We start from the raw sequence: 27,887 nt of genomic DNA on the forward strand, positions 1-27,887 counted from the left end.
CTGTCTGCATTCAGAACCCATTCAAGGCTCTTGGAGGGAAATACATTAATGGAGATGTGACACATCTCTTTCACTCTTTCAGCACATCATTCAGGACTAAAACTTTTTCACTGGAAAAGATCACACAGTGCTCAGAGAGAGAGTCTAAGCTCTCAAAGAGACCTCGGTGTGAGAGCTCAGACAGCAGTGATAATTACGATAAGTGATAAGCAACATATTAATATCTAATTCTTCCAACATAAATAAAAAAAAAAAAAACAACGCACAAAATACAAACAAAGCTGTGATAGTATTTCTCAGTTTTTACTGCACATAAAAATGGATGAGGTCAATTCCTTTTTGGGGCATCAACCCTTTGGCTCATCAAACCATAATACTGGAATTTGTCTATTCACTAAAATGTGTGTTTTTATTCATTCAAGATGATATCTGAAAAGTGAAGTCAGTCTCTATGACGATAAAATGACTGAATGTCATCCATAGGGATTCATTTGTGATTATAGAACAAACATGTATCCAGTGTGTCACCATGACTGCTTTATGAGGAGAGCAAGGCTGGAATACACGTGTGTGTTTAAACAATAGTGATATGAAATACATCCCGAGCAACATTTTGTTAAATAATGGGGGCCATCCTAATCATAGAACAAAATCTTTTTCTTCTTCTTTCGGCTTTTCCCTTCAGGGGTCGCCACAGCGAATCAACCTACTCCATCTAACCCTATTCTCTGTATCCTCCTCTCTCATCTTCATATCCTCCCTCATTACATCCATAAATCCTCTTTTGTCTTCCTCGAGACCTCCTGCCTTGCAGCTCCAATTCCAGCATCCATCTACAAATATTTTCACTATCCCTCCTTTGCACATGACCCAACCATCTCAGTCTGGCTTCTCTGACCTTCTCTCCAAAACATCTAACATGAGCTGTTCCTCTGATAGACTAAGTTCTGATCATATCTATCCTCGTCAGTCCCAAAGAGAATCTACATTGCATCTACATCCCTGCAACCTTTAGTTCTGCCTCCTGTCTTTTCGTCATTGTAACGGTTTCAAGTCCATACAGTATTGCTGGTCTCTCCACTGTCATACACCTTTCCTTTCATTTCGGCGGATAGTCTTCTGTCACATAGTACCCCTGACACTTTTCTCCACCCATTCCAACCTGTATGAACCAGTCTGTTCACCTTTTTTCCATACTCTCCGCTGCTCTGAGCTGTTGACCCCAAGTACCTGAAATCCCTTAACTTTTCGATCTCCACTCCGTGTAACCTAAACGTTCCACCCGGTTCCTCTCATTCACACAAATACACTCTGTCTTGCTGCGACTAACCTTCATTCCTCCCCTTTTCAGCACATACCTCCAACTCTCTAGATTTTCCTAAACCTGTTCTCTGCTCTCACTACAGATCACAATGTCATCTACAAACATCATGGTCCATAGAGATTCCTATCTAACCTCATCTGTCAGCCTGTTCATCACTACTGCAAGCAAGAAGGGTCTCAGAGCTGATCCCTGATAGAGTCCCACCTCCACCTTGAAGTTCTCTCTTACCCCTACAGCACACTGCACCACTGTCTCGCTACTCCAATACATGTCCTGCACCAGTCTAACATACCTCTCTGCCACTCCAGACTTCTTCATACAATACCAGAGTACCTCTCTTGGTACCCTGTCATATGCTTTTTCTAGGTCTAAAAAAACACAATGTAGCTCCCTCTGACCTTCTCTGTACTTCTCTATTAGCATTCTTGAAGCAAATTCTGCATTTGTAGTACTGTTTTGAGACATGAAGCCATACTGCTTCTACACATTCTACACTTTCCATCTCTGCTACTTTGTGGTCTACAATAAAAGACTCTCCTACCTTTGCCTATCTTTCATTTACCACATTCATCAGCTCTTCAAAGTACTCTTTCCATCTTCCCATCACTCTTCTAGCATCTGTCAATACATTTCCCTCTCTATCCTTAATGATCCGGATCTGTTGTACATCCTTTCCATCTTTATCTCTCTGTTTCGCAAACCCGTATAGATCACTCTCTCCCTCCTTACTGTCCAACCAAGCATACGAGTCATCGTGCACCATTTGTTTTGTCTTCGCTACTTCTATCTTTACCTTACGTTGTAGCGCCCTGTACTCCTGCCTCTTCTCTTCAGTCCTCTCAGTGTCCCACTTCTTCTTTGCTGACCACTTTCTCTGTATATACTCCTGCACTTCCTCATTCCAAGTCTCCTTATCTACTTTCCCTCCAAATGGTACATGAAGTACTCCCCGACCTGTCTCCCTGATAACATTAGCTGTAGTTGTCCAATCATTTGGAAGCTCTCCCTGACCAAGGAGCTTTTCTCAACTCTTCCTTGAAAACCATACATCTCTCCTCCCTTTTCAGGTTCGACCACTTTGTATTCTGCTCTGCCTTTGTCCTCTTGATCTTCCTAGTTACCAGAGTCATCCTACAAACCACCATCCTATGGTGTCTGGCTACTCTCTCACCTACAACTACTTTGCAGTCACTGATCTCTTTCAGGTTACCTAGGCTATACAGGATCCAGTCGACTTACGTGCCCCTACCTCCACTCTTATAAGTTACCCTTTGTTCCTGTTTTTTCTGGAAAAAAAAAGTGTTCACTACAGCCAATGCCATCCTTTTTACAGTCTCCCACCATTTGTCCCTCTGCGTTCCTGTCCTGTACACCAAATTTGCCCATCACTTCTTCATCCCCTCTATTGCCTGCACCGACATGACCATTGAAGTTTGCGCCAATTACCACTCTCTCATCTCTGGGGATATTCTGTATTACTTCATCTGGCTTGTTCCAAAACTTCTCCTTCTCCTCAAACTCAGATCCCACCTGGGGGGCATTACCACTGACAACATTGAGCATCACACCTTAATTTTCCAGTTTCAGACTCATAAGTCTATCTGACATTCTTTTCACCTCCAGAACATTCCTAACAAACTCTTCCTTCAAGTTAACTCCTACCCCATTTCTCTTCCCGTGAGTATCATGATAGTAAAACTTAAAGCTTGCTATTAAGATTCTAGTCTTACTGCCTTTCCACCTAGTCTCCTGGACACACAGTACATCCACTTTTCTTTTCTGCATCATGTCGACCAACTCTCTACCTTTTACTGTTTTGGTCCCAATATTCAAAGTCCCTACTCTCAGTCGCAGACTCTTTCCTTTCCTCTTCGCTCTCTGCTTATGAAACACGCCTTCCTCCTCTCCTTTGACCTACAGTAGCCCAGTTTCCATTGGTACCCTGTACGTCATTGGTAACAATGGCTGCCGTTGTTAACCTGGGCCTCAAGCGATCCGGTATGATCTGGTTATTAGATTTGAGTCACAGGTTTGATTTTGGCAAAAGTTTTATGCCGGATTCCTGACACAACCCTCTGCATTTATCCGGGGTTGGGACTGGCTCAAGGAGACACTGGCCCGTGCCCCACCCCCTGAGGCTGGCTCAGGGAGACACCGGCCTGTGCAGCCCCGAGGCTGCACACTAATCATAGAACAAAATGACAGTTAAAAATTCAATGCCCAATGCCACGTTCGTTACAACATCCAGAAAATTATCCAAGTCATGTTAGAACTATGAATGAGCCTGAACATGTAAAGATTTAAGTGGAATGACTACGAATTTTTATTATCGCTATCATTAGCTCCAACGATGATAGGAGCTTTCAGTACAGGATCATAGCGACAGTATCCGTTATTCAGCCTAAATGCAATACATTGCGGTATTACTGCCTTGCATCTCCTCTGACACAGCGATTTTTAGATTTAACAAATCCAAACTTTCTGAACCACTGGCACCACTGACATTGCAGAACATGGTTTAATCTCCAAGTAACTTATTTAACCTTTTCAAACTATTTGATTGATGATCAACTAATTAAGACAGCCCATTTGCCAGCAATAGCCATGACTTGGCCACTGTAATTTCCCTTTTCTTATCATTACTGTTAAGTTACTGCTTTGCATCCAGCTGGTCCAGATCACTTTAGCCGGGTTTCATACTGTTTCAGCCAACAAAATCACATCACTGTGGTCCTGTCATGTCATCATTGGCTTGATATTCAGTTTTGAACTAATTAGAAGAATCCACTAATCACTTTAAAAGTTGTCTGTCTTTGGCCTGAGGCTACACTGCTGAAAGGCTGATTCCATATTTGACAATTGCCAGCCCTATATCTTCTAGCGGGGCTTTCAAGCTTTAAACTTCAGGGTGTCCTAATATTTGGCTCAGGACCAGCAGATCAGATTTGAGATGTAAATATGTGCTTTTGAACCAAACAAGACCGTTTATGATTTCATGCTTTCCTTTGCCCATCATAATGATCCTGAAGGCAGAAAGCAATTGTAAAAATAAAATTAGCTTGCAGCGCTGCAGTCATTATTATACATATGTCACGCATTTGTGTATAATTTCTCTCCTACTGATAAGTCTTCATTTCCTTTCGTCTATTCCCTTCAGTAGTCACAATGGGGAATCATCTGCCTCCATCCTTTGCATCTCTCACATCAACTAACTGGCTCTCCTCTTTTACTTCATTCATAAATCTCCTCTTTGGTCTTTCTTTCGGTCTCCTGACTGGCACTTCTAACCTTAGCATCTTACTTTCAATATGTTCACTGCCCTTCCTTTGTGCATGCCGAAACCATTTCAGTTAGGCCTCCATGACTTTATCGCCAAAACATATAACATGCACTGTCCCTCTAGTGGACTTGTTCCTGATCCTATCCACTCTTGTCACTCCCAAAGAGAACCACGACATTTCCACCGCCGCTCATTGTGTCAGAGTCACTGTCTGTAAACATCGCTGGTCACACCACTGTATGATACACACTTCCTTTTCTTCTGGCTAATTCTGGCTGAGCCTTTTAACACAGATTGTCCCTGACACTTTTCACCCCTCTTTATAACCTGCTTGCGCATGTTTCTTCACCTCTTTTCTATACATACAGCTGCTCTGGACTCTGGCCCTAGTTACTTAAAATCCCCCGCCTTCTTTATCTATAGTCCCTGTAGCCTCATCATCACACCTGAGTCCTTCTCATTTTCATTCTTCGCAGTCATTCCTCTCCCTTTCAGGGCACATCTCAACCTCTCTAGATATTCCACCACCTGCTCCCTGCTTTCACTACAGATCACGATGTCATCTGCCAACATCATAGTCCATAGTGATTCCTGTCTAGCCTCATCTGACAGCCCATCCATCATCATAACAAATAAGAAGGGGCTCAGAGCTGACCTATGATGCATTCCTACCTCCAACATGAACTCCTCTGTCACACCTATGGTACACCTCACCTCTGTCTTACAGCTCTCATGCATGTCCTGCATCAATCTAGCATTTAGCATGCATATCTGCCACTCAAAATGTCATTTCATGACACAATTCCCCTCTTGGGATATTCTTAGTCTAGCTCAAATTTCCCATAACTTCATGGTATGGCTCATTAACTTTATATCTCTATAACTAGAGAGCTTCTTCATGTTGCCCTTGTTCTTCAAAACATGGGGAGACCAGCACAGTTCTCCTCCATTCCTTAGCCCCCCCTCACTCTTTAAGATCCTGTTAAATGACCTAGTCAAAAACTCTACTGCCACTTCTACCTGACACTTCCAGGTCTCCACCGGTATATCATCAGGACTAACTGCCTTTCCACTTTTCATCCTCTTCCATGCCCTCCTCACTTCACCTCTACTTACCACTGCTACTTTGTAATCCACAGTGGTTACCACTTCTACTCTTGATGTTCCCAGATTTTTCTCATTCATGAATCCCTCAAAGCCATCATAGCCATCTTCAAATCACACTTCTGCGACCTGAAAATACATTCCCCTCTCTATCCGTAACCCGAGCCTGCTGCACATCCTTGCCATCTTTATTTCTCTGTTTCACCAACCTGAATAAATCATTCTCTCCCATACTGCCCAACCTATCATACGAGTCATGGTACAACCTTTGTTTGGTCCTTGCCACCTCTACCTCCAACTTACACGGCATCTTTCTGTAGCCTTCATCTTAGCTAACATATTTTCTCTGCATACATTCCTGCACTCCCTTACTCCACCAACAAGTTTCCCATACCAACAAGTTTCCTGGAATTGGCTCAAGAAGCATACTGGCTTGTGCCATCTCAGAGCTGTATGGTCTCTACTGAGGAGTGTTGTTTTTTGTTCACCCCGGCAACATGCATAACGTTGCACAAGGTAACATAAGATTCTGCAGGGACTTCAAGACTTCAACGGTTTTCATTTGATTTTGCTCACACAATTTAAACAAAAACAAACAAAAAACAGATATTGTACAAATGGGTTACAATATGCTTACACATAGCATTTAGACTTGATATGGTATGCAAGACACCTTGAAACTTTCACCAAAAATACCAGGTAGACTTTGAGAAATACTTTCACTTTAGCTTTCTTTTCATAGTAAAAATGTCAAATGGAATGTTTAAGGTCTTGCAATGAGACGGGGTACAAGGCTGCAAAGTATGAACTGAGGAAAATCATCGGAACACCAAAGAGGCAATACAGAGAGAAGCTGGATGGCTTCTACTCCACTGCTGACCTGGGGCAGATATGGCAAGGCCTATAGCGCATCATGAACTAAAAGTCCCCCACCAGCATCAGCATCTCTAAAGACAGCCTGCCAGGAAACCTCAACATCTTCAATGCCCGCTTTCCACTGAGACCCGAGCAACAGCACAGTGGTGACTCACACACACAATGGGACCTCCACCCCCATCGCATTCCTCCTCTCTCCCAACAGTATCATCTGTACAAAGAGCCCTGAGAAGGATCAACACCCGCAAGAAAACATCCCTGGGCAGGCCCTCAGAGCATGTGCCTACAAACTGGCTAATGTTTTTATCTCACTATTCAACCTCTCCCTCAGCCAGAGCACCATACCCCCTGCTTCAAGAATACAGCCATCATCCCCCTTCCCATGAAGAGGTCACTCACCTGCCTGAATGAATATAGGCCGGTGGTGGTCACTCAGATTATCATGAAGTGTTTTGAGAGAGTGATGCTGGCCCACATTCAGTGCAACATTTAGGCAAAAACTGGACCCTCTGCAGTTTTTATATTGGCTTAACAGATCCACCTCAGGTGCCAAAGCCGCTGCCCTCCCATCTAAAAAGCAAAAACTCCTACATCATGATGTTGTTTGTGCGCTACAGGTCGGCCTTCAACATGGTCATCCCACACAAAAAAAGTCAACCACAAGATATCCACCCTCCACCTGCACTTCACCCTCTGTCACGGGGCGGACTCGGGCAGGGAACCACACCTTCAAGGCTGAAATCAGGGTTGAAGCACTTTATTTAGGTAGACAGGGTGTCTCAGGTAGGCAGGCAGGTAGGGTGTCGCTGGCAATTCCCTGGCCCCGAGACAGAGTCGCACAAGGCTGGGTCTCACCAGGACGGGCCCCAGGCAGGGTGGCAGGGAAGGGTCACGGCAGGATCTCGGGCAGGGTCAGGGTCCGGTGGTCCACCAGGGGGTCCCGGTGGTCCACCAGGGGGTCCCATGAGGTCAGGGTCCAAAGGTCTAGAGGGGGCTCTCACAGGGTCGGGGTCCGGTGGTCCACCAGGGGGTCCCAGTCTACACTCGGGGTCCGGTGGTGACAGGCGTCGTGGGGATGAACATGGCAAAGGGGAAGTCCAGGAATCACGGCTAGGTCCGGTCGTGACGGGGGTCATGGGGGGGCTCCACAGTGGTCAGGGTTGTTGGGCAACCACAATCCCCCGGCGCCAGGCAGAGCGTGCCGCTGCCCTTTATAGGGATCTTGATCAGCGGCCGCTGCTGCAGCTGGCGCCGATTACGAATTGAACCCAGGTGTGAGACCCTGACAGTCTCTGGCTCCCTGACTTCCTGACTGGCAGACCCCAGTCTGTCAGTACAGATGATAGGTCTTCAGTCAGCATCATCACAAACAAGGGCATTCATCAGGGATGTGTCCTCTGCCCCATCCTCTCCACCCTGTTCTCCCATGATGGTGATGTCACCCATGAGGACAACATTATCTTGAAGTTCGCAGATGTTGCACAATGATAGGATGCATCATTGGCTGGGACAAAACAGCCTACAGAATGGAGGTGAGCAGTCTAGTGTCATCGTGTGAGCACAACAACCTCACCCTCAACAAGAAAGGAGATGACAGTGGAAATGAGGGAGGAGAACTCATCAGCCACTGTTCATCTGAGGTCTTGAGGTTGAGAAGGTGATCAGCTTCAAATGCCTAGGTGTCCACATCAGTGAGAACCTGACCTGGTCCCTCAACAGCACGCATACAGTTAGAGGACTCAGAAGCAGCTGTACTTTCTAAGGAGGCTGAGGAGGTTCGGCATGTGGCCTAAGATCATCAGCAACTTCTACAGCTGAATTGTTGAGAGCATCTTAATCAGATGCAACGGGATGCGGTAAGGCAGCACCTCTGCTCTAGACCACAGACGCCTGCAGCAAGTGGTAAAGACAGCAAAGAAGATCGCCAAATCCCCCCTGCTTTCCCTGCAGAGCATCTATGCCTGTAGAGTCAACGGGAGAGCTGCCTTCATTGCCAAGGACCACGCCCACCCCCAACATGGACTGTTGACACTCTTACCCTCCGGACAGAGTTAACCGCTTATATGCATACGATGTGCACTCAACTTAAACTTTCCCACCTGCAGTATTAATACTGTTTTAATTTCTAATACTGTTTACATTGCTGTGTATGTTTACATTGCCCTACATTGTTTTCATTTACTTGCACTCTTAAATAAAGTGACTACAGTGTTTATTATTTTTATTTATTACACTTATCGGCAAAGTATAAATAATACAATAAACACAGTCAATCTTGAATCTGGAATAGACTGAGAGCAGAAGTCAGCATTTGTGAACAGCAGTATGGCTTCATGCCTAGAAAGAGTACTACTGATGCATTGAGTATTTGCGTTGAGAATAAAAAGAAAAGTTGTACAAGACAGTGGTGAGACCAGCGATGCTGTATGGCCTAGAAACTGTTACAATGACAAAAAGACAGGAAGCAGATCTAAAGGTTGCAGAAATGAAGATGTTGAGGTTCTCTTTGGGAGTGACCTGGATGGATAGGATCAGGAATGAGTCTATCAGAGGAACAGCACATGTTAGATGTTTTGGAGAGAAGGTCAGAGAAGCCAGACTGAGATGGTTGGGTCATGTACAATGGAGGGATGGTGAATATATTGGTAGACGGATGCTGGAATTGGAGCTGCCAGGCAAGAGGTCTCGAGGAAGACCAAAGAGAAGATTTATGGACGTAGTGAGAGAGGATATGAAGGCAGTTGGTGTGAGAGAGGAGGATACAGAGAATAGGGTTAGATGGAGAAAGTGGATTCGCTGTGGCGACCCCTGAGGGGAAAAGCCGAAAGAAGAATCTGGAAGTTTGTGACACGTAAACAGTAGAGTAGATATTGACTGATATTCTCTGATAAACCCTTGTTATATATCTTCCTTGTTATATAACCCTTAATTTACCATCACTCCGATAAAGACAAGCGTACTCTACCAGTCCTTTGTTATATTTAAGAATGTCTTTGTTGTGTGACCTTCAAAGAATCTACTTTTATTGTGCAATGCTAATTTGCCTTTGAGAAATAACTGCTGTCCCTCCAACTGGAAGAACTGTGTTGCTGCCAACAGCCAAGGAATATACAATACTCTGATGTGTGTTTTGAATAGATGATTTTGCCCCTGAGATCTACCTCAGCAAAACAGGTGACTCATGAATGCCAATACTAGAGGGGAGGCAAAGCGGGCAGATGCCGAGGGTATCAGCAGGAGAATGCGATTTAGACACCAGCGCCTTCCTTTCTTTCTTTTATTCTTTGTGTCCCACAACATTTTGAGTTATTAAGGAAGCAAGAGGATATCCTAAGTAATGTGTGGGAGGTTTAACAGTGAGTGGTTCAATTATACTATGGATAATTGAACCGACTGTGCGAAACAGATAGAAGCAGAGGAGAATCTTTCTGGTTTTCTGGATAAAATAAAGACAGACCCCTCTCCTGATCAAGAGTGTAATCAAGGCAATAGGGCATGGAAATAATTGGACACCCAACGCATTTGAGCAACATGACACTCCTGTTTGTCCTCACATCAGAGCAGTCTGACAAGCTGTCTCCTTCAGCACATTGTTGTGTTTATGACCTTCTGTTTGTGGGTCACTACACTAACCGACAAACTGTTTCTGAGATTGGTTTGCATGCCTGAGGAGAAGACGGCTACTCAAGTCAATAGAGCTTAGAGGCAGGTCTGTTTTGGTCATTAAAACAAGCAGTCTCAAGTACTACTGTTATATACTCCTTGTGCTGTTACTCTAAAGATGTAACCTAATACAGCATCACTGAAGAGATTCTTCAAGGATCAGTGCAACCTTGCACATTTGGTTGTTTAAGATTTTCATACAACTCTAATTCATTTCCACAGTCATGTTTTTTAAAATACATGTTAACAAATTATATTTGTGAATTTTTTTTATATGTCCACTCAATTTTGTGTGTAATTTGGATTCCATAGACGGAGTTAGTGTAGCTTGTATAAAGAGTGTTAACAAAACTGACATATTGAGATTAAAAAAACCAACCAATGTATTCACAGCTTTCTGGGGAATAAAAATCCTCTTGCAGGAGAAAATGCAGTGATAGCTAAGATCTATGTAGACATAGTTCAAAACAGCATAACACATAAAATAAGTAGGTACTTATTGAGAGCGTCTTAAACTCACAGATGTCTCTTCTTTTACTGCATTTAATAAAATAAAATAAAATAAAACTGATTGTACTAGATGTTAAATATCACTCACAGGTTGGCCTTTGGGTCCAGGCTCACCAGTCTTTCCTCTGCGCCCCTAGGTTACAAAAAGGAAAAGAAGGAAGAAAATGAGTGAGTGAAGAAGTGACAACAGGTGTGGTTTGGCATATGTGCTGCCGGCAATTAAGGTTAGACAGCAACTCCTGTCAAAGGCTCTAATTTGCTTTTAATTAACAACAGGAAAACAGCTTAATTGCTGCACCCCATGTGGCCCACTACCCCCCCTCTGGTTTACCGCTGGCTTTTCAGCTGTGTGAGTCCCTCTGTGCACCAGTCAAATACAGGAGCAGATATAAGAGCAAAGTGGCCAAGCCAGCATGATGTGCAGCAGGGCGAGACAAGTTTTGGAGTGAGTGAAAATCTGGAAACCTTTACTTGTTCTAGAGCAGAGTATTGTCTCTCTCTCTCTCTCTCTTTATTTTGAATTGCAAACTGCCTTCAGGCCTGGAAGACAGCGTGAGTTCACATCATAATGAGATGTAACAAGCTAAACCACTCTAAAGTCGCTATAATTCATCAAGAGGGCTTCTTCTGTTGTAACATAAAGGCACAAGCAGTATTTTTATTATTATGGTCAACCTATAAACTGGCAGTGCATCACTTGCTGTTTGTATAACAACTGCCTCAAATGTAATGCTTTTCATGAAAATTCAGTCTCCACTAGTTTTGTTAGGTAGGAAATGATCAGATCACTGTCAAACAGCAAAACTCTGTGACAATATGCTTTATATTGAAATAACTAAATATCTAACACAGTGAGATATCAAGATAATGTATTGTTTGTTGTATGTGATGGTAAGGGTGAAAAAAATGTGCTTAACAACCCACTACCTACATTTAACTATATGTTTGCCTGCAACAAATACAAAGAGGCATAATTAACCACTCTTGCTTGCATATTGTGTTGAGTTCTGTGCAAGTCCAGTTATACTACAGGTTTGATAAAAATGGATAAGCAAATGCACAGTGCACGAAGTATTAGCCTTGACAAAGCCAATAGATCAAATAAAAGCTTCCCCTTCGGAATTTGGTACTTTCTTGTGTTCAAGCTGTTTGATAATAGTAGCACCACAGCCATCACCTTTTGATCATGTGTGTCAATACAGCTACACGGTGTGCATGACTTAGATTTGTGTCAAAGAGACCAGCAGGAAGTAAAATTATATTGATGGAATGAAAAGGTGCCTTTTAATCCGGCAAAGACATATGTTTCATCATATTGGCACGATCTCTTTCCAGCTATATTGAAATTGGGTACCACTGTTGTACTACTTACACCCAAAGTGGCAGCCCACACAGTCAGTATGTGCTTGTTCACTAGGTTGGTGTAAGCATCTTACTCTGAAAAAGGTCCCTTTCTATTCAGTTTTGAGTAACAATAGATTGTGTTTTTTCTTCTTTTTCCACTAACAATGAATATGCTGATGTGGAACCACTGGTACTTTCACCAACAGATCAGACTTTTCTAGCTTCAGTGCTTGCTGTTGCCCTCTCCTCTCTCCAAAACAAAAGCAGATTAAATAGACAAGTAATTTGGCTAATGAATATTTCATGTTTTTATTCTGAGGAGGTCATGAATAATGCAGTCTCCATATTTGCCCTTATATCTATTTTAACTCCAAAGTGCATACTGATTGTACATTCATGATATTTGCATACTATCAAAATAAATAGTGGTACTCTAAAAATGAAGTCAAAAGAATTGATCACAATCTAGAATGAAATACATATTGTTAAACATAGACCTGAAGCTCCCATTACATTAAGAAGTTCTAAATCAATTCATGATAAGGTGGCTTTTCACTTGGGACCCATACAAATGATTTTTAGGAACCCTTCGTGATGTCTGAAACATATAATATTCTTTCCAAAGTATTCTGAGTAGACAGCCATTTAATAGCTACACGTGATACAAGCGAAGAAGACAATAACCTGCCTATCTGCATGGTCATATTGGCGCTGTGAGCACACAAGGGCCTGAGGCCATACATGTAGTGCTGAACAGAATTCAGCAAACCCTTGAGAAAGCCGGGATCAAAGGTATCAGAATAAGAATCAGAAATACATTATCAATCCAGGGGGAAATTGTGTGATCTCAGATGCTCCACACAGAAAGAAATAAAAATTAATAAGATGAGATAAACAGAAATTAATAAAAATTATAAAATATAAATGGTTTCAGGGTTTATGACAGGGCAATATTGTGATTTAAAGTAAGGCTGCAACATTTTTGATTTTGTGAATGTTTGCAATGGCAAGTATATCTCATGTTACTTATGATAAATGTTCTGTCTTTAACGGAAATAAATGCTTTCATTGTTCGTGTTTTCTCAGACATTTCAGACATTCATTTACAGTGACTGTTTGATTGCAAACCTTTTTTTTTATCACTGCTTTTATACCTGTGATTCAGCATTACAGCATGACAAGGATACATTCAATTTTGAAAAAGACATATCGCATTGTTATTTTAAACTGTGCACAGCTTTTGTTGATGAGTGTGACTTATTTTAGCCTGAGAAAACCTGTGAATCCTATGTATAACTGAATGTGACAATACAGGTTTTTCTTATTATTCCCATCTTATCATTTCTTCCTGTCTTATCATCTAAGGCTCCTTTCCTTGTCTCCTTTTACTCTTCTTGTTTCTTTCTGAACCAACTTTCAGTGCTTGTTGGATCACTGTGGCAATCTCTGTTGCTATGCAACGCTCAGTGTCCTATAAATTTGACAACATCCTCGTGCTTGATTATTATTTGAGCGCTGCAGTGTGAAGCCCTCCTTCAGGTCATTGCAGTAGATTAGAAGGAGGAAGGAATATAGGGAGGCAAGAAAGGAAATGAGGGATGAGGGGAAGAGAAGAGGGTCGAAGGAGAAGGGATTGAGGTAGAAAGGAACACAGAGTGAATCTAAGTGAAAAGATGAACATGCCTTTTTGGGTAAATGAAAGATAGGCGGGCAGAACCAAGCAAATATTCACATGCTCTTTTCCACTGCAAACCATAAAAGTGCGCCACATTAACTACAGACCCAATAATAGCTGCAAAAGGGCTGGAAAGGCTACACTTTGGAGCTGTGGTAGAGAGGAGTCCTCAACAGATTTACACTATATTATGAGCTTCTAACTTAATCCTCATGAATCCCAAGGTTGCTATGCCTTCAACTCTGCTGTTACTTGTCAAATGTAAAGGGGAAGTGCAAACATGGGGCACGGCGAAGTCCTGCAACACAAGCCCTGATCTAAAAGAGACATTGACACACAGTAGGGGCACTTGTTCAGGATGGCTTGATAATCCTTATTCCAAATGTCAACAGTCTGTGAGACAGTTCATGTCTCGCAAGTCCATTCTGGGACGCTATATGGCAATTTTACACACACACACACACTGCTTAGGAGTTCTTAGAGAACATTTCTCTGGGTGGCAGGGGTAGTAATGGCGTGTATTTGCAGATGTTGTGTTGTACATGTTCTGTGTGGGGATGGGGGCGCAATAAAAAAAGATTGAAACCCTACATTTTACATGTTTTCAAGGAATAGCAATATCTATTAACAAATCAGATTCAAGATAATAGAAAGACAATTCATTAATGCAATATTCATACTTAATGACTAAATAGACAACATGAATGAATGAATTAATTAATACAGTTGATTTCTGTGAGCTACTGTTGTGCTACAATGGCCACCCTCTAACTGCTGTGACAACAAGCTGGCTCTTACAGACCTGAGTGCAGTTGTTCTCTGTCTTTGCCACACTCACCTTAATGATAAACAACAATTGAGTTGAGGCAAGATTTTCAAAAATCTGGTTGGTCAGCTTTTCACAGATTCTCTTGAGTATGATTACCAAGTTTGGTGTCCTAAGGGCAAAACAATATGAATTAACAGGCCAAATTGGTTTGTGACACTAGTGTGTAGCTTAAAGCAGAGATGACCTTTTCTTGACTGGAAACCTCATGCCACTCCCATTCTTTCTGCCTGAGCAGAGTTCCGGTCTACGTCTGGGGACACTTTCTCAGCCAACCTGAGCTTTTTATCTAGGTACTCAAATAGATTTAACTGAAGCTGAACTGATCATCGGCAAGTGAACTATCTGGGTTGAAAATATAAAAACAGTGAAAACAACCTATAAGATCAATTAGAATAAACATTTAAAAGCCAACCACAAACAGGTACATAATGTACCCAGTTTACCTTTTCCCCTAACATATTGTTGGATGCTGTACCTGTAATACACCAAACATATACAGACCAAATTTAAAATCTTTCAAATGACAGCTACAAATGTTGCTTCTGCATGCTATAACAACGAATACATTTCTCTGCCAGGACTATTTATTCAAAATTGAAATGAAAATCTTTAGCTCTATCCTGAAAGACAATTATCAGATACAACTCATCCCCTAAGTTGTTTGGTTAATTTCACATTACCCTAAAGACATCCTATATATTTATTTTTGGAGAGGATATAGATAATTTTCCTGAACTGTCTTGCAAAACAAATGCATTCTTTTCATAATTCTGATATGTCAAAATTTTCCCTCAGAAACAATGTTATGATGTCCTATTTGCACTATGAATCAGCATGGCATTAAACAGTTTGATTGCACATATTACTTCAAAACCAAATGCAGTTGACTAATGAACAACTAATTAAGTTGGAACTTTGAAATTTAGATTAACACCATAGTGATTCATGTCCTTTTTTTAAATACTTTTTATTCATTAATATGAATTAAGAGCGCATTATACGCATGATTCTCCATTTTAAAAGCTACTGAAACAAGCCTACGATATCTACATTCACAGCTTCGCTGCCATACTTCTTACGTATGCACAGCAGTCTTGCAACCACATGCGATCTCTTGTTTCAAATTGCTGAAAAAGGTGAGCAAAGGAGAAATATTCCATTCCATTTATTCGTACATATTATGTGTTGAAATGCTTTTTTGGGGGGTGGGGTGTGGGGGTTAGAATCCTTATCACTGTCAGCTTTCAATGTTGCTGAGGTAAATATCGATTATTCCACTTGCTTGAAATGTCACAAAATGCAGCACACAAACTGCATCCTCACCTACTTCTGATCCAAAAGATCCAATTAGAGAGAGATTGTGTAAATTTTCCATCTCTGCCCTTGCTGGATGTCATCTTAGGACACTGCACAAGCTCAGAAAAATCCAGAGCACTGGAGCTTGCATAGATCCCCTGCACTTGGTAAAAGCCTCAATAAAATAGGATTTGTTCCAGTTGTTTACTGAGGGTTAAGAGGAGCGGCCGGGGCAGGAAAAGAACGGCAAAGCCGACAGCTGCCTGGCAGGGGCTCAAATGCAGCTTAGCATTTTACCATTTTGACTGGCACACAATGCTCTCTTTAACTCTCGACCATCTAAATATTCAGGGGCGTATAAAGAGATGGCTGACACTGCAGCCGACTTAAGACACAGCTCAGCTGGCCAAGATTGCACCTATAGTCTCTTGGCTAGAGCTTTCCATGAAGGCTTTCCTCACAGAGTCAATCATGGACCTCATGTGACTAAATAGCGGTGCATATGGAAGCCACTAGATGGCAAACTAGCATCATCAGAAATGTTCATGGCAGGTGGGAGCGGGAAGGAGGAGACTGAAAGCTCTTTTTTAGAGAGGATGGATGTCCTCAAAGCATTGCATGTTGGGTAACATCTTTAATTAGGCAGTCTGGCAATTAGACACTGAATGCTGCGAAGAGCTTCTGTTTTGTAGAGGGCTTACAATGATGAGAGTAGAAGGAAAGATGAGAGCAAGGAGCTGCATGAGACTGAGAGAGATTCAGTCATTTTCTCACCCCATTATTCTCTTTTCAGCTGACACAAAATAGGAGACACAGGTGGCATTATCAGGGTTCCTAGCACATTATTGGATAAAATAACTATTATGGAGTTATTTCCATGAGTATCCAGCTCCTCGCCACTGTACAGTATGCAAACAGAGCCCAAGGCAAATACAGGAAATGCAGACAGTGAGTGTCTACAGAAACTAAGCCAAGGCAGTCCTATGGGAGGCTCAAAACAGCTCTTTACCCCATCTTCAGTGATGAGTTTTAAGAGCTTATTGACTTTCACAACAGCTAAGGAGAGGGAAAGAGGAAAACTAGGCTGATGATATTGCCTGAATTGACATATTATACAAGGTTTGATGATGGAGATGGTAAATCCATATTAAACTTCCACATATTCCAGTGACGAGGCAAATGTCTGTGTGGGGTTCCAATATAAGTTGAACAACTATTGCCTATTTGGTTCTTTAATGTTCTCATCTTCTAATGGATGCTGTTATTAGACTTGGCTCTTTGAAATTTCACAGTCTCATCTGGACTTTTGGCTGTATTATTCATCAAGAGCAGATTGCGCCCTTCCTATATTTACAGATTCTGAGTATTTCATTCATGCATTATCCAACAAGTGAACAGGGGAGGCTGAAAATCAACCCTGGTTCATTTTACAAACCAAATATTTGAGGTCAGAGAGAAAGAACTGTGCAAAAATCCATAGGGTGCTCTATGTAGCCTTTGGTGAGCGGTAACGCTTCAGATCACTCACCATGCACAGCAGATTACACTAAGGTCCCACACTCTCCCATCTCCACTTTAATGGCATACTATTAAAGTGGACACAGATGAATGTATCTAAATTGGTTGTGACCAAGATGAGAGTGTGGCAAATCAGAATATAGATGGAAGGCTACACGATGCAGCCTTCCACAACCACACCTCTGTGTTCTGCAGTGTTCAGGGCTACATCTCCCGAACCAGCCTCCTTCCCCCGGTTTTCTAAGCTGAATGTGTCCATTTCCTTACCCTTGACCAACTAAATAGTGCATGGACAACACTTACCAGGGGCATGCCTCTGTCTAAGCATCCTGCATCTAAAATAGCCTTTTGAAGGTATTTAAATTCTCAGCATTTTCTGAAATGTTTCAGTCTTTTAAAAAAACCCTCTAAAATGCTAGGAGAAATGATTAGACTGTTTGGAGCCAGAGAAAGCCCATTGTTTGGATGACTGTGCACCACCATGCCTAGAAATGTCACCGGGGCCAGTCGTTTCTTTTCTACTGACATACCGAAGAGGTCAGTTCACCTGACTGAATTTAACACATGACACTCCATTAAGTGTTGCTAGGACCCGACAGTATTAGGTTCAGACAAGGGCATTGCCAGGCCCCTGATGAATTCAGCCTCTGCAGTGCCAGGGACATGTAAATTGCCCGTGTCTCTGCTTTGAGGTACATTTGTGCCTCCTGAGAAAGTTGTGAGGTTGTACATGAATGAGGGACATGTGCTGGCCAACAATATCAAGACAATCTGGTGCTCAAAGGATATGTTGACCTACATTACCCCTCGTTGAACATCCAGTCCTCACACAAAACACATCAGTTTACAAACACACAAACCTTCATATACACTCACTATGATGACAAAAGCAGGAAAACAATATGCAATCAAACTGGCTCTCTCAAAGCACTGCCCCCTGTATTCACTGCGGTAATTAATGAACCAATTAATGTGTGTTTATTCTGGACACCCATTGATGTAGTCCTACTCGGGCTCTCTGGGAATGACAAGAGTCAGACAGATAAATCAAAGCTCTGTGCATCTGTCCTTGCAAGTGCCAAACGCCTCCCCTTGTAACCCTCCTCTTCCCCAGCTGGGCCCAAATGTGAGACCTTTTCATAGCCAATCAGGTCAAATCTGTGTTTCATCCTCCCTCCCAATGTACTTGACATTGACAAGATTAATTGCTTTGTGCAGTGGGCAAATGTGTTACCTCCTGGTGTAATACAGGTGTCAAAAGAATGACTCTCTGAATTGCCAAAACATGAAATGGGCAGAAAGAGACAAGAATAACCTATTCTGTGATCTTCAACAAAGGGTTAACAGTACCCCCTGGCCTTCTTTACCCTTCCACACCCTGCTTGTAAAATCTCACAGGGTGTAAATCTTACCATAAAATCTCAGCTGTGAGCCCTGCTGACCTGTAAATTCTTCTCTGTGTTACTTTGCCATTGAGCTTCAGTGGGTTGGGTCAAAATTAAAACTACACATCTCTATCATGCTACTGTATTTAAGCAATGAATTAAGTACAAAGCCCATCATAAAATGACGACATCCAATGTAATTCAGAAGACAAAGTTGTACATGATTTTTTTCTGAAATAGTTGCATCATTACATTATCAATGTGAAAAATGTTTTTATTTATCTTATACGATGCAGACATCTTAATATCGCTCAGTGTGCCTTGCAATGTTACCTCTATGGACTCTCACATTCTTAGCTTAAGCAAGAATAAAAATACAATCAATCACAAAATTCTAATTGCTAAATATAATCATTTATCAATCCACGTGGGGAAATTTGTCCTCTGCAATTAACCCATCATGGAAGAACCATGAGCAGTAGACTGCCATCGACCAGCACCAGGGGAGCAGTTAGGGGTTCAGCATGTTGCTCCAAAGACAATTGCTCCACCTCCTGCGCCACACCGTCCCCTAATCTACGCTATCTCCATATCTTTCCGATTGTGAATCCCAATTTCATTAAAAAATAACATAACATACACAGACGTTTATTATTTACTAACAGGCTGAATCTAGCTGACAGCACTGCTACAAAAGCCAATTACAGAATCTTGAAAAATAGCATTATTTCTGGAGACGGTTTTGAACATGATCATCAACTCAGTATCCTGAATCATGGAACAAAATAGCTAAAATAGCCATTGCAATTTACTGTATGACTGAAATCAGCTGCAGCCTCCCATGGAGAAGTTCTGGCAGAAAGGCTGGTATTCTCACCAGGGACTCGTTACTTAATAATCCTGCCCTGCAGGTGTTTTGATAGAGGTCAACATTCTGTTACAGTGGCACTGCTACTCACATCTGTGTCTACCTATGGAGCAGGAAACCACTGCCAAATGTTCAATTCCCAAACATAACTCCCTCCCTATTACTGTCACTGGTCATTGGCTGTGATGGTCACTGAAGAGGTGTGGCAGATCAATATGAACCCTAGCCAAGTCAATCACACATTATATGGATAAAATACACTGCTCAAAAAAATAAAGGGAACACTTAAAAAACACATCCTAGATCTAAATGAATGAAATATTCTTATGAAATACTTTGCTCTTTACACAGTTGAATGTGCTGACAACAAAATCACACAAATATGATCAATGGAAATCAATTATATCAACCCATGGAGGTCTGGATTAGGAATCACACTCAAAATTAAAGTGTAAAAACAAACTCCAGGCTGATCCAACTTTGATGTAATGTCCTTAAAACAAGTCAAAATGAATCTGTGTTGCTTCCTGAGTGGACACTATGATTTCACAGAAGTGTGATTGACTTGGAGTTACATTGTGTTGTTCAAGTGTTCCCTTTATTTTTTTGAGCAGTAGATGTACTTTGTTAGCTCAATAACCTCAAAAGATTTGCTGTATGAGATAGAGGAGATGCATCCAAATTCCAGTTATGGCTCGCATTTGCTTTTCAGAGGGAAGTGTACTTTTTCAACCAAATGAAGGTTAAATGACAAATACCATTAACTGTGCAATGGGGGTACATAAATTTAGTCTTAGGTAGGTAACTGTTGATTTTATTCAGTGAGGCATCATATATTTTAACCTTGATGTACCTGCATAATGCCATCCAATAGAGTACCAGTGGTATACTGATGCCAGCTTAAAAGTATTCTTCCCACAGCGGAAATATTGTACACATTTACAGAGGTTCACAGACATATAGGCCTTATGTTGATAGAAAGTGACCAGCAGTTGGCTTTGTGAAAACATTTGTATAATATTACCTTGTTTTCCCCAGGCTGGTTCGGAAACATTTTACCATTGGTTTACGCTGCCAAGACAGTCAACGTTTGGCATGTGTCAACGCAAGGCTAAATGAGGGAAATGTGGCCATGCTTTTGTTTTGGATGTATGGACAGCTGCTGTAGTCATTCAGCACAAGACGGGAATGGAAATTGTAAACACAACTATCACTTCCAAAAGACAGCAATTATATAGCTTTTCTTTAGAAATGTGGGCCAATCCAATTGCAAACCATAGATAGTTCCGATGATACTTTGTCCTGTTTTGACAGAAAATATCTATATCACTTTAAACACCCAGGCAGCTGTTGAGGATGCTAGTTACATTGTTTCGAATACTTGACACAAGAGAAGAACTGAAACAATCTACAATTGCAAAGAGACTGAGACTGAGCCGTCACATGGTTTGAAGTGATGACAGCTGATGAATGTGAGGTGACAGCAGCTGGCGGCTTGAGATACATACCCTTATATTTTAGAAATAGCCATGTCTCTCATGTATCTTCCTAAGAAATGGAGAAGCCCTATAATCAGAAAGGAGACATCCATATTACAGCATCTTGTTCATCCCATTTGTTTTAAGTTCTGGGTTGATGATCACACCTTTAATAGCCTCAAAACTTCACATTGAACTAGTTGGGGAAATAGTAGTGGATTTATCTATCTATTTATTGTAGTAGTACAGATATGGCAAAACAAATTATTTGAGAAAATTAGCTCTTCCAGGTAATTCTCTCTTTCTTTGCAGGCTTAACCTTTCACTAAGATATTTTTTGTTCACTGACTCCAAGCGTCTTGGCCTTTCCACTTTTATTGTGACTTTTGGACCTTTTCTATCACCTTGACATATGAGGCATACACATCCATAGCATTGGTAAGCTAACACATATTTTATTGAGACACAATAACCATTTACAGAAATAAGACTCAGACAGTTTGGGGACCATGCCTCTGCTGAGGAGTTCTTCATGGTATCAAAGTTGCCACAAGTCTTCTCAACTACTGCATAATAAATAGCATCCATGCATAATACCCTACTGCAACCACTAACTACTAATTTGTAGTGAGGATAACTACTGGGCAAGAGCACATCTTTAGATGGAAAGGTTCAACATGTCCCCTTCCTCTATGATTTTGCTTTCATTGCATGAGCACAATTACATACAAAAATAAGCAATGCAATATAATAAAACAGCCGTGTGATGAATTGTCCATTCATGATGACAAAAAGAGGTGTCGATTCATGATAGAACCTGTACTTTGTGGCGTTGCTGAACCCTACCGAGATATACTCATAGGTTTTATATCTTTTGTACAAGCTTAATAATATAAATAGGATGGGGTAATACTTGCAACATATCTCCATATGTTCCGCTACAGTTAAAATATAAATAGTAGAACCTCCATAATGATCATTATTATAAGTCAGTATCTCTCAAACTCTCAACCTTTACTGTATATGAAAAAATGTTTTGCAGAAGTTCTGTATTGCATAAATACATTTTAAGCTATTGAGTAAGAATTCAAGAATTAGGCATGTGAGAGGGTCATAAAATTACATGATATTGTAGCGTTAGGCAGGGACTGGCCAGCGGAGCGGAACTCCAGAATGATGATGACTGTTGGGAGCTTTTCTTGGTTCTACATTAAAGAAGTCCATGGTTGAATGACTGAACAATGTTGTGTTCGATGTTTGACACTTGCCTGCACCGTTAGTTATCATAACAGGGGAGTGCACCCTCAGGCTAACTGTTAGTGCTGAGAGAGACACCCCCTGGGTTTCTGTTGAATTGAAGCCATCTTCTAAAGAGCAATTTATCCTTAACTCCGATTGTTGCTTTGCTAAACCCTTGCTTGCGACCCTATGTAATATTTATAAAGTGCAATCATTTGAAGTTATTTGTAAGGTTATTAAAATTGTTATTATCCATATGTTTATGCTTTCGCAAAGACATTCATAATTGCATAAGTCCCTTGAAGAACTTATGAACATCTTGAAAAGAAAGGTGGGATATCATAAATGTTTTCATACTGTATATTGTATATTACATTTAAAAGTAAGGGGTAGAGCAAATACAACAAAACTTCACACTTTCCATGTGTCAAATGATTATTTGCTTTGAAATAATGAACTCTTTTCCTTCATTGCTAAGCACCCAAATGGTGGATGAACAAAAGAAAACTGAAAGTATAGGGATCAGTGAAAAATACCAAAACTGAAATCTAGAAAAACTGGAGTACATATCTTTGCACAGCTGCAGGAAGTGAAAACCAAATGAGCTGTTACATGTCGTCTCAGTATTGCAAGTCAAAAAACAACGAGAATGACGAAAATAGCCAACTAGTCTGTTTGGAGTAAAGTGCAAAACGGATAAAGAAGCAAATTAAAATGGTTTTATTTCCTAACCTTTATCAACTGTAGCTCCCATCCACCTTATGTGCTGAACCTGCACATCATCTTTCTTGTGCTTTATCTAATTTTAATGATAACCAAATTATAGGTATTTAGCAGAACCTAACAGAGCCTCATACCTCATATTGTCATATTGTTTAAAACATATCTTGTGTATCACTAATTGCACACAGGATTACATATATATATATATATATATATATATATATATATATACACACATATATGTGCATGTACTGAAGTAACCCAATGAAATAATGACTTACTACAAACTTACATAAACTTACTTGAAAAGAATGAATGATTATAGAATAGAATATGAGTTTTTTAGCATCTTATTTACACCAATAGCTTATTTTTCTATACAGGTATATATGAATAACACAGCTTTTTTAGATTAAAATCCAAATCTGCCTTAAAATACAGCATTTCTCAAGGTGATTATTCATTAATCCATAGAGCCTATAACATTTACTAGGGAAGAAAGTATGTCTACACTGAATCAACTCACAACCCTGTGTTTACTGACAACAAAGAGTATGCAAGGAAGAATTGGCAGACCATTAATAAACCAAACATGGTGGGACATTCCTGTGCATTCTAGATCCACGGGCACAGTCTAATATTGACAGTGGGTATGCTTTCAGTCTCATTATAGCATAAGAATTGCACAATTTGGTACTGTTACAATTCTTCCACCAGATATTACTTTGTATGCATTCATGACTTTATTATACAGTTTCTCTCTTTTTTTCATCTCATAGCTGCCTTTCAGGCAGGCAGTCTTTTGCGCTGCTTCTATGCTGTATGAGCATACTATAACTAATGCTGAGGTTATAAAACACTTTACTGGGAGCCCAAAAATTCCAAGGTGTTCCTTTTTCAATGCATGTCTTCAACCTTGCAGGACAAGGCAAGAATATGATGACAAGAGCTTAGCACACCATTTCTGTACCCGATGAATATTTTAGCATAGTACAGACAGCAAAAGGGCATATCCTTTTTACAGGCATTCACAATCTTCTTTTTGATCAGCTGTAATGAGCCACTACCACCCAAAATCCCCTTTTTCTGCTTCTTTCTGTACCTATGCCATCCAATGCTATTCATTTTTTTATTTAAATGGCAGCTTTTGGTATGGTGACCACACATTCTGGTCATTTCTAGACATGGTTGGGGTGGTCTGTACTTCTACTGACAAAGTGAGCCAGCCATCTGTGAAGGTAATGAGATAATATCAAGATTCTGTGAATGTTGGACTTATAGGGTCACATAAGGGGATGAGTGACTGTCCTTGGTATCTTTTCTTGCATATGTTGCTTTAAGCTTCGGAGGAAGTCCTTTGCAATGTCCTCTTTTCCACACTACTATGTCCTCCATATCTCCTTGAAAGTCTAAATGGCTTAGAGTGGTTGTATTTTCCTGAACAATAAATTGAAGTAGACAGTGTGAGAGATGGTCTGGCTTGAATCTAAGGTCTTCTGAAAGCTTTCCACTCTTGGCTATTTTATGAAGGTTGCAGAGTGATTAGTCGCCATCGAGATATTCTGCATTATGTTTAAAGCAGTTTTGACTCCTCGTGAAACTACTCAGTTGCAAGTATGCAAGAGTTGCTAATTAGGTGAGTCTCTTGCTGTATCAGCTGGCCACTAGCGAGGCCCTGATAATGATACACGTCTACAATACCAAAATAGACTGTCACACTGCAGAGCTATAGGTTGGTCAACAAATTTGTGGCTAAATGTGACTACTTGAACTAAGAATAAGCAGAAACCTTAGCACATTATCAGTCACTTTGAAGACAGCCAGTCTTCAAAGCTGTGTTATTAATAGAACAGTACTGTTTCTTTAGCAAAAACAACAGTCTGACGTGCTCAGTTTAAAGCTGACTTACGTACTCTACCTTGAAAATTATTTTTTGTCTGATGCCATGCATAATGCGGTGCTTTGTGCAACTGGTTGTTACACAATATTTTCAATATTTTTTTTCAGTATTATCATGTGTTTGAATTAGGTATGATATGTTGACATTTCAACAAAGTATAATCACATCACTTTCCTCAATAATGCTTTTTTTTTTCAAAAAATGAAGAATCGATTGAACTCTGACTAAATTAACTAGTTTTCTTTTCTTGACAGTGAGTATTTGAAGCAAAAAATGTAAAGGCAGAGGTTGTAACTCAAGATGTAGGATCCAGGAACTTCTGATAGAATAGATCCTACTTCTCTGAAAGAAATCAAACTAGTAGAGCTGAATCCAAGAAGGGAAAACATCAAATGGAAAGTGACACTACTTTTCCTGAAAACCAATTATGATTGAAAGATTCATAGCAACACTGTATTCTGCAAGAAAAGTGCACATCCTAATTGATGCCCCTGACTCTCGGCTCCTTTGACGTTCAGTCCCTTAACTCAAGATGGATATAAAATAACCTCTAACTAATGAGGCATAGAGACAATGGCTTCAAAATAGTTCACCGGTTCACCTTTAGTATCTGAGCTCCCTTTTGTTGTGACCATGAGAACATTCTCTTCAATAATTTATTGTTACCTCATGTTTTGGGGACGTATGCATATATGCATCTGGGAAAAAATGTGTTGAGAGAGACCACAGCCAATGATAGATTCATTGATAATGCTACTGGGACAAAACTCAAGACTTAAGTCTTAGCTGGAAATATTTACACAGAGCTAGATGAAATTATTCACATTCTTGTGTCCAGATGTCTCAAGGATTATCTATCATCTTGGCTTCTCTTAATCTCAAACAAACATTTGCTTGACCTACTTAATGGTGCACTAAGGACAACATGCTGTATATTCTATATTTTGCCTGTTTTTTGTTTGAGTGTTTTTCGTTTTGATTAAGCAACACGTCCTTTGCTGTTTTATCAATTTTATGTTAAATGCAACCATTAAAAGGACATTCTCAACAGATACACTGTTGAAGGCAAAACTATGCAAACAATGTCAATGGGCTGAATACAAATGGTGATTCTCCACTAGTTTTTGAGTATACAGCTGTGGTGTCAAGTGGCACTGACATTCCTGATATTAGACAATGTGCAATCCACAATGTCTATTGATTTAAAAGATTTAAAGTGGTTCACAGTAACTTAAATGAAATGCCTTAATATTTTAGTTTCAACTGATATGACATGTTCAGAAAAGATTGGCAATGTTTATGCTATTACAACTATTAATAAAATGGTAACATTTTAGTGTTTGGCACTGGAACAAAAAGCCCCTTTGCAAAGAAATCTGAATAACCATAACACAAATCTCTTTGGAGTTCTATTGCTGGTCATCATGCCCTCCATTTGTTTTCTAAACACATGACTCTTCCCCCATCACCCATTTTCTTCTTACAAGCCCACTGCATACCTCCAGTCATAGTATTTCTTTTCCCCCACTAAAAACAAAAACTCAGCTGCTGTTTGCCCCTTGTCCAGACCAGGTTCTTTCTGCCACCTAGTAGACCACACAGCTGGTGCATTATAACTGTTTACTCACCCTTTTGCCCTCTTTGCTGGCTTTCCCTGGTTGTCCTGGTACCCCAGGCAAACCCTGAGGAAAAGGATATATGAAATGGGTGCTGCATCCATGGGCATTAAAGAATACAGAATATTGTGACAATTTTTGCTTAAAATTTACATTGATAGAAATTAGCATCAGAAAATATGAGCAGGCTAGTGAATAATTAGCGCTTTTATTTTCGGTCTAAAGAAATTGCACACCAGCAGAGTCAATGTGTGAGAATAGATACATTTTATGTGGGATCTACTTCCCTTTTTATTCATGACCAGATTCCAAGGGGTTTCACCACTGTCACCTTGACAACATTTTTTGATGCTTCTACCATTTTTGGCTTATGGTTATGACTAACATTTTTGTAAGAATATCTAAGATTGGAGTCAATAATCAGAATTAAAATTGAACTGAACTGAATTGAAAACTGCCCTTAAATACTAGAGAACACTGTTTGGGTTATTAGGTAGATAACAAAACTATAGACATTCTACACAATATAACTATTTTCAAATGAACATAATGCTCTCTGTCCCTTCTCACCACAGGGACCCTGCATTTGAAAAATAAAGATGCATGTTGACAGTGAATCCAAAGTAGATTTTCAATTCAACTTTAAAATCGTAAATATCACATTTTGATATTTAAAGTACAAGTACTTAAGGTACCTAATCTCTTTCCAGATATTTGTATTCAGCATAAGGATCAAATTCAAAAGCATATCACTACGAGAGAATGATCAATTATACAAAACCCATTTGACAGTAATAGCAAAATAGCAACACAGCTTGTTGTGATGCCATTATCCATGGCCTCAGTGACCCAGAGGGAAGTTAAGGCTTAGTTTATACAAATGACCGAACACTCTGTTGTACACTATTGTGAAGGGGAATACAGAGTTATGCAGCAAATGTACACAAGGCTCAATAGAGAATCTCCGGTTTCAAATAGGAACTAAATAATTGGGATTTCCTTTCAACCGGTATCCAAGAGTTAACACTGTGTTTTGTTCATTGGGGGGAAAAAGACAGCAAAGGACACTTTTTTTTGAAATGTCATTTTAAACTTACTAAATATATACTGTACATACACACACACTAACTTAAGGGGCCTTGACACTTGGAATTCTTTTTTTCAGAAATCATTTATTTGTGTAACCTCTTGTCTTCTAAGCTCATGGATCTAACTTCGTGAGACAACTGGTCCATATAAATCAACCAGGAACTTGGCCA

At 40.4% G+C, this 27,887-nt stretch overlaps 1 protein-coding gene across 1 annotated transcript in view; it reads right to left on the reverse strand.

Annotated features, from left to right (window-relative positions):
- LOC147236402 (uncharacterized) overlaps positions 1–27,887 on the reverse strand; it is a 105,857-nt gene that overhangs the window by 42,892 nt on the left and 35,078 nt on the right. The window contains 2 exon segments of the mRNA XM_086168166.1: positions 10,846–10,890; positions 26,641–26,694. Of these exon segments, the coding sequence (XP_086024292.1) occupies positions 10,846–10,890; positions 26,641–26,694 (99 nt within the window).

Source organism: Fistularia commersonii, chromosome 2, assembly GCF_037954325.1.
Source record: "Fistularia commersonii isolate RoL2024-O1a breed Wild chromosome 2, RoL_Fcom_v1.0, whole genome shotgun sequence".
NCBI classification, from domain to species: domain Eukaryota; kingdom Metazoa; phylum Chordata; class Actinopteri; order Syngnathiformes; family Fistulariidae; genus Fistularia; species Fistularia commersonii.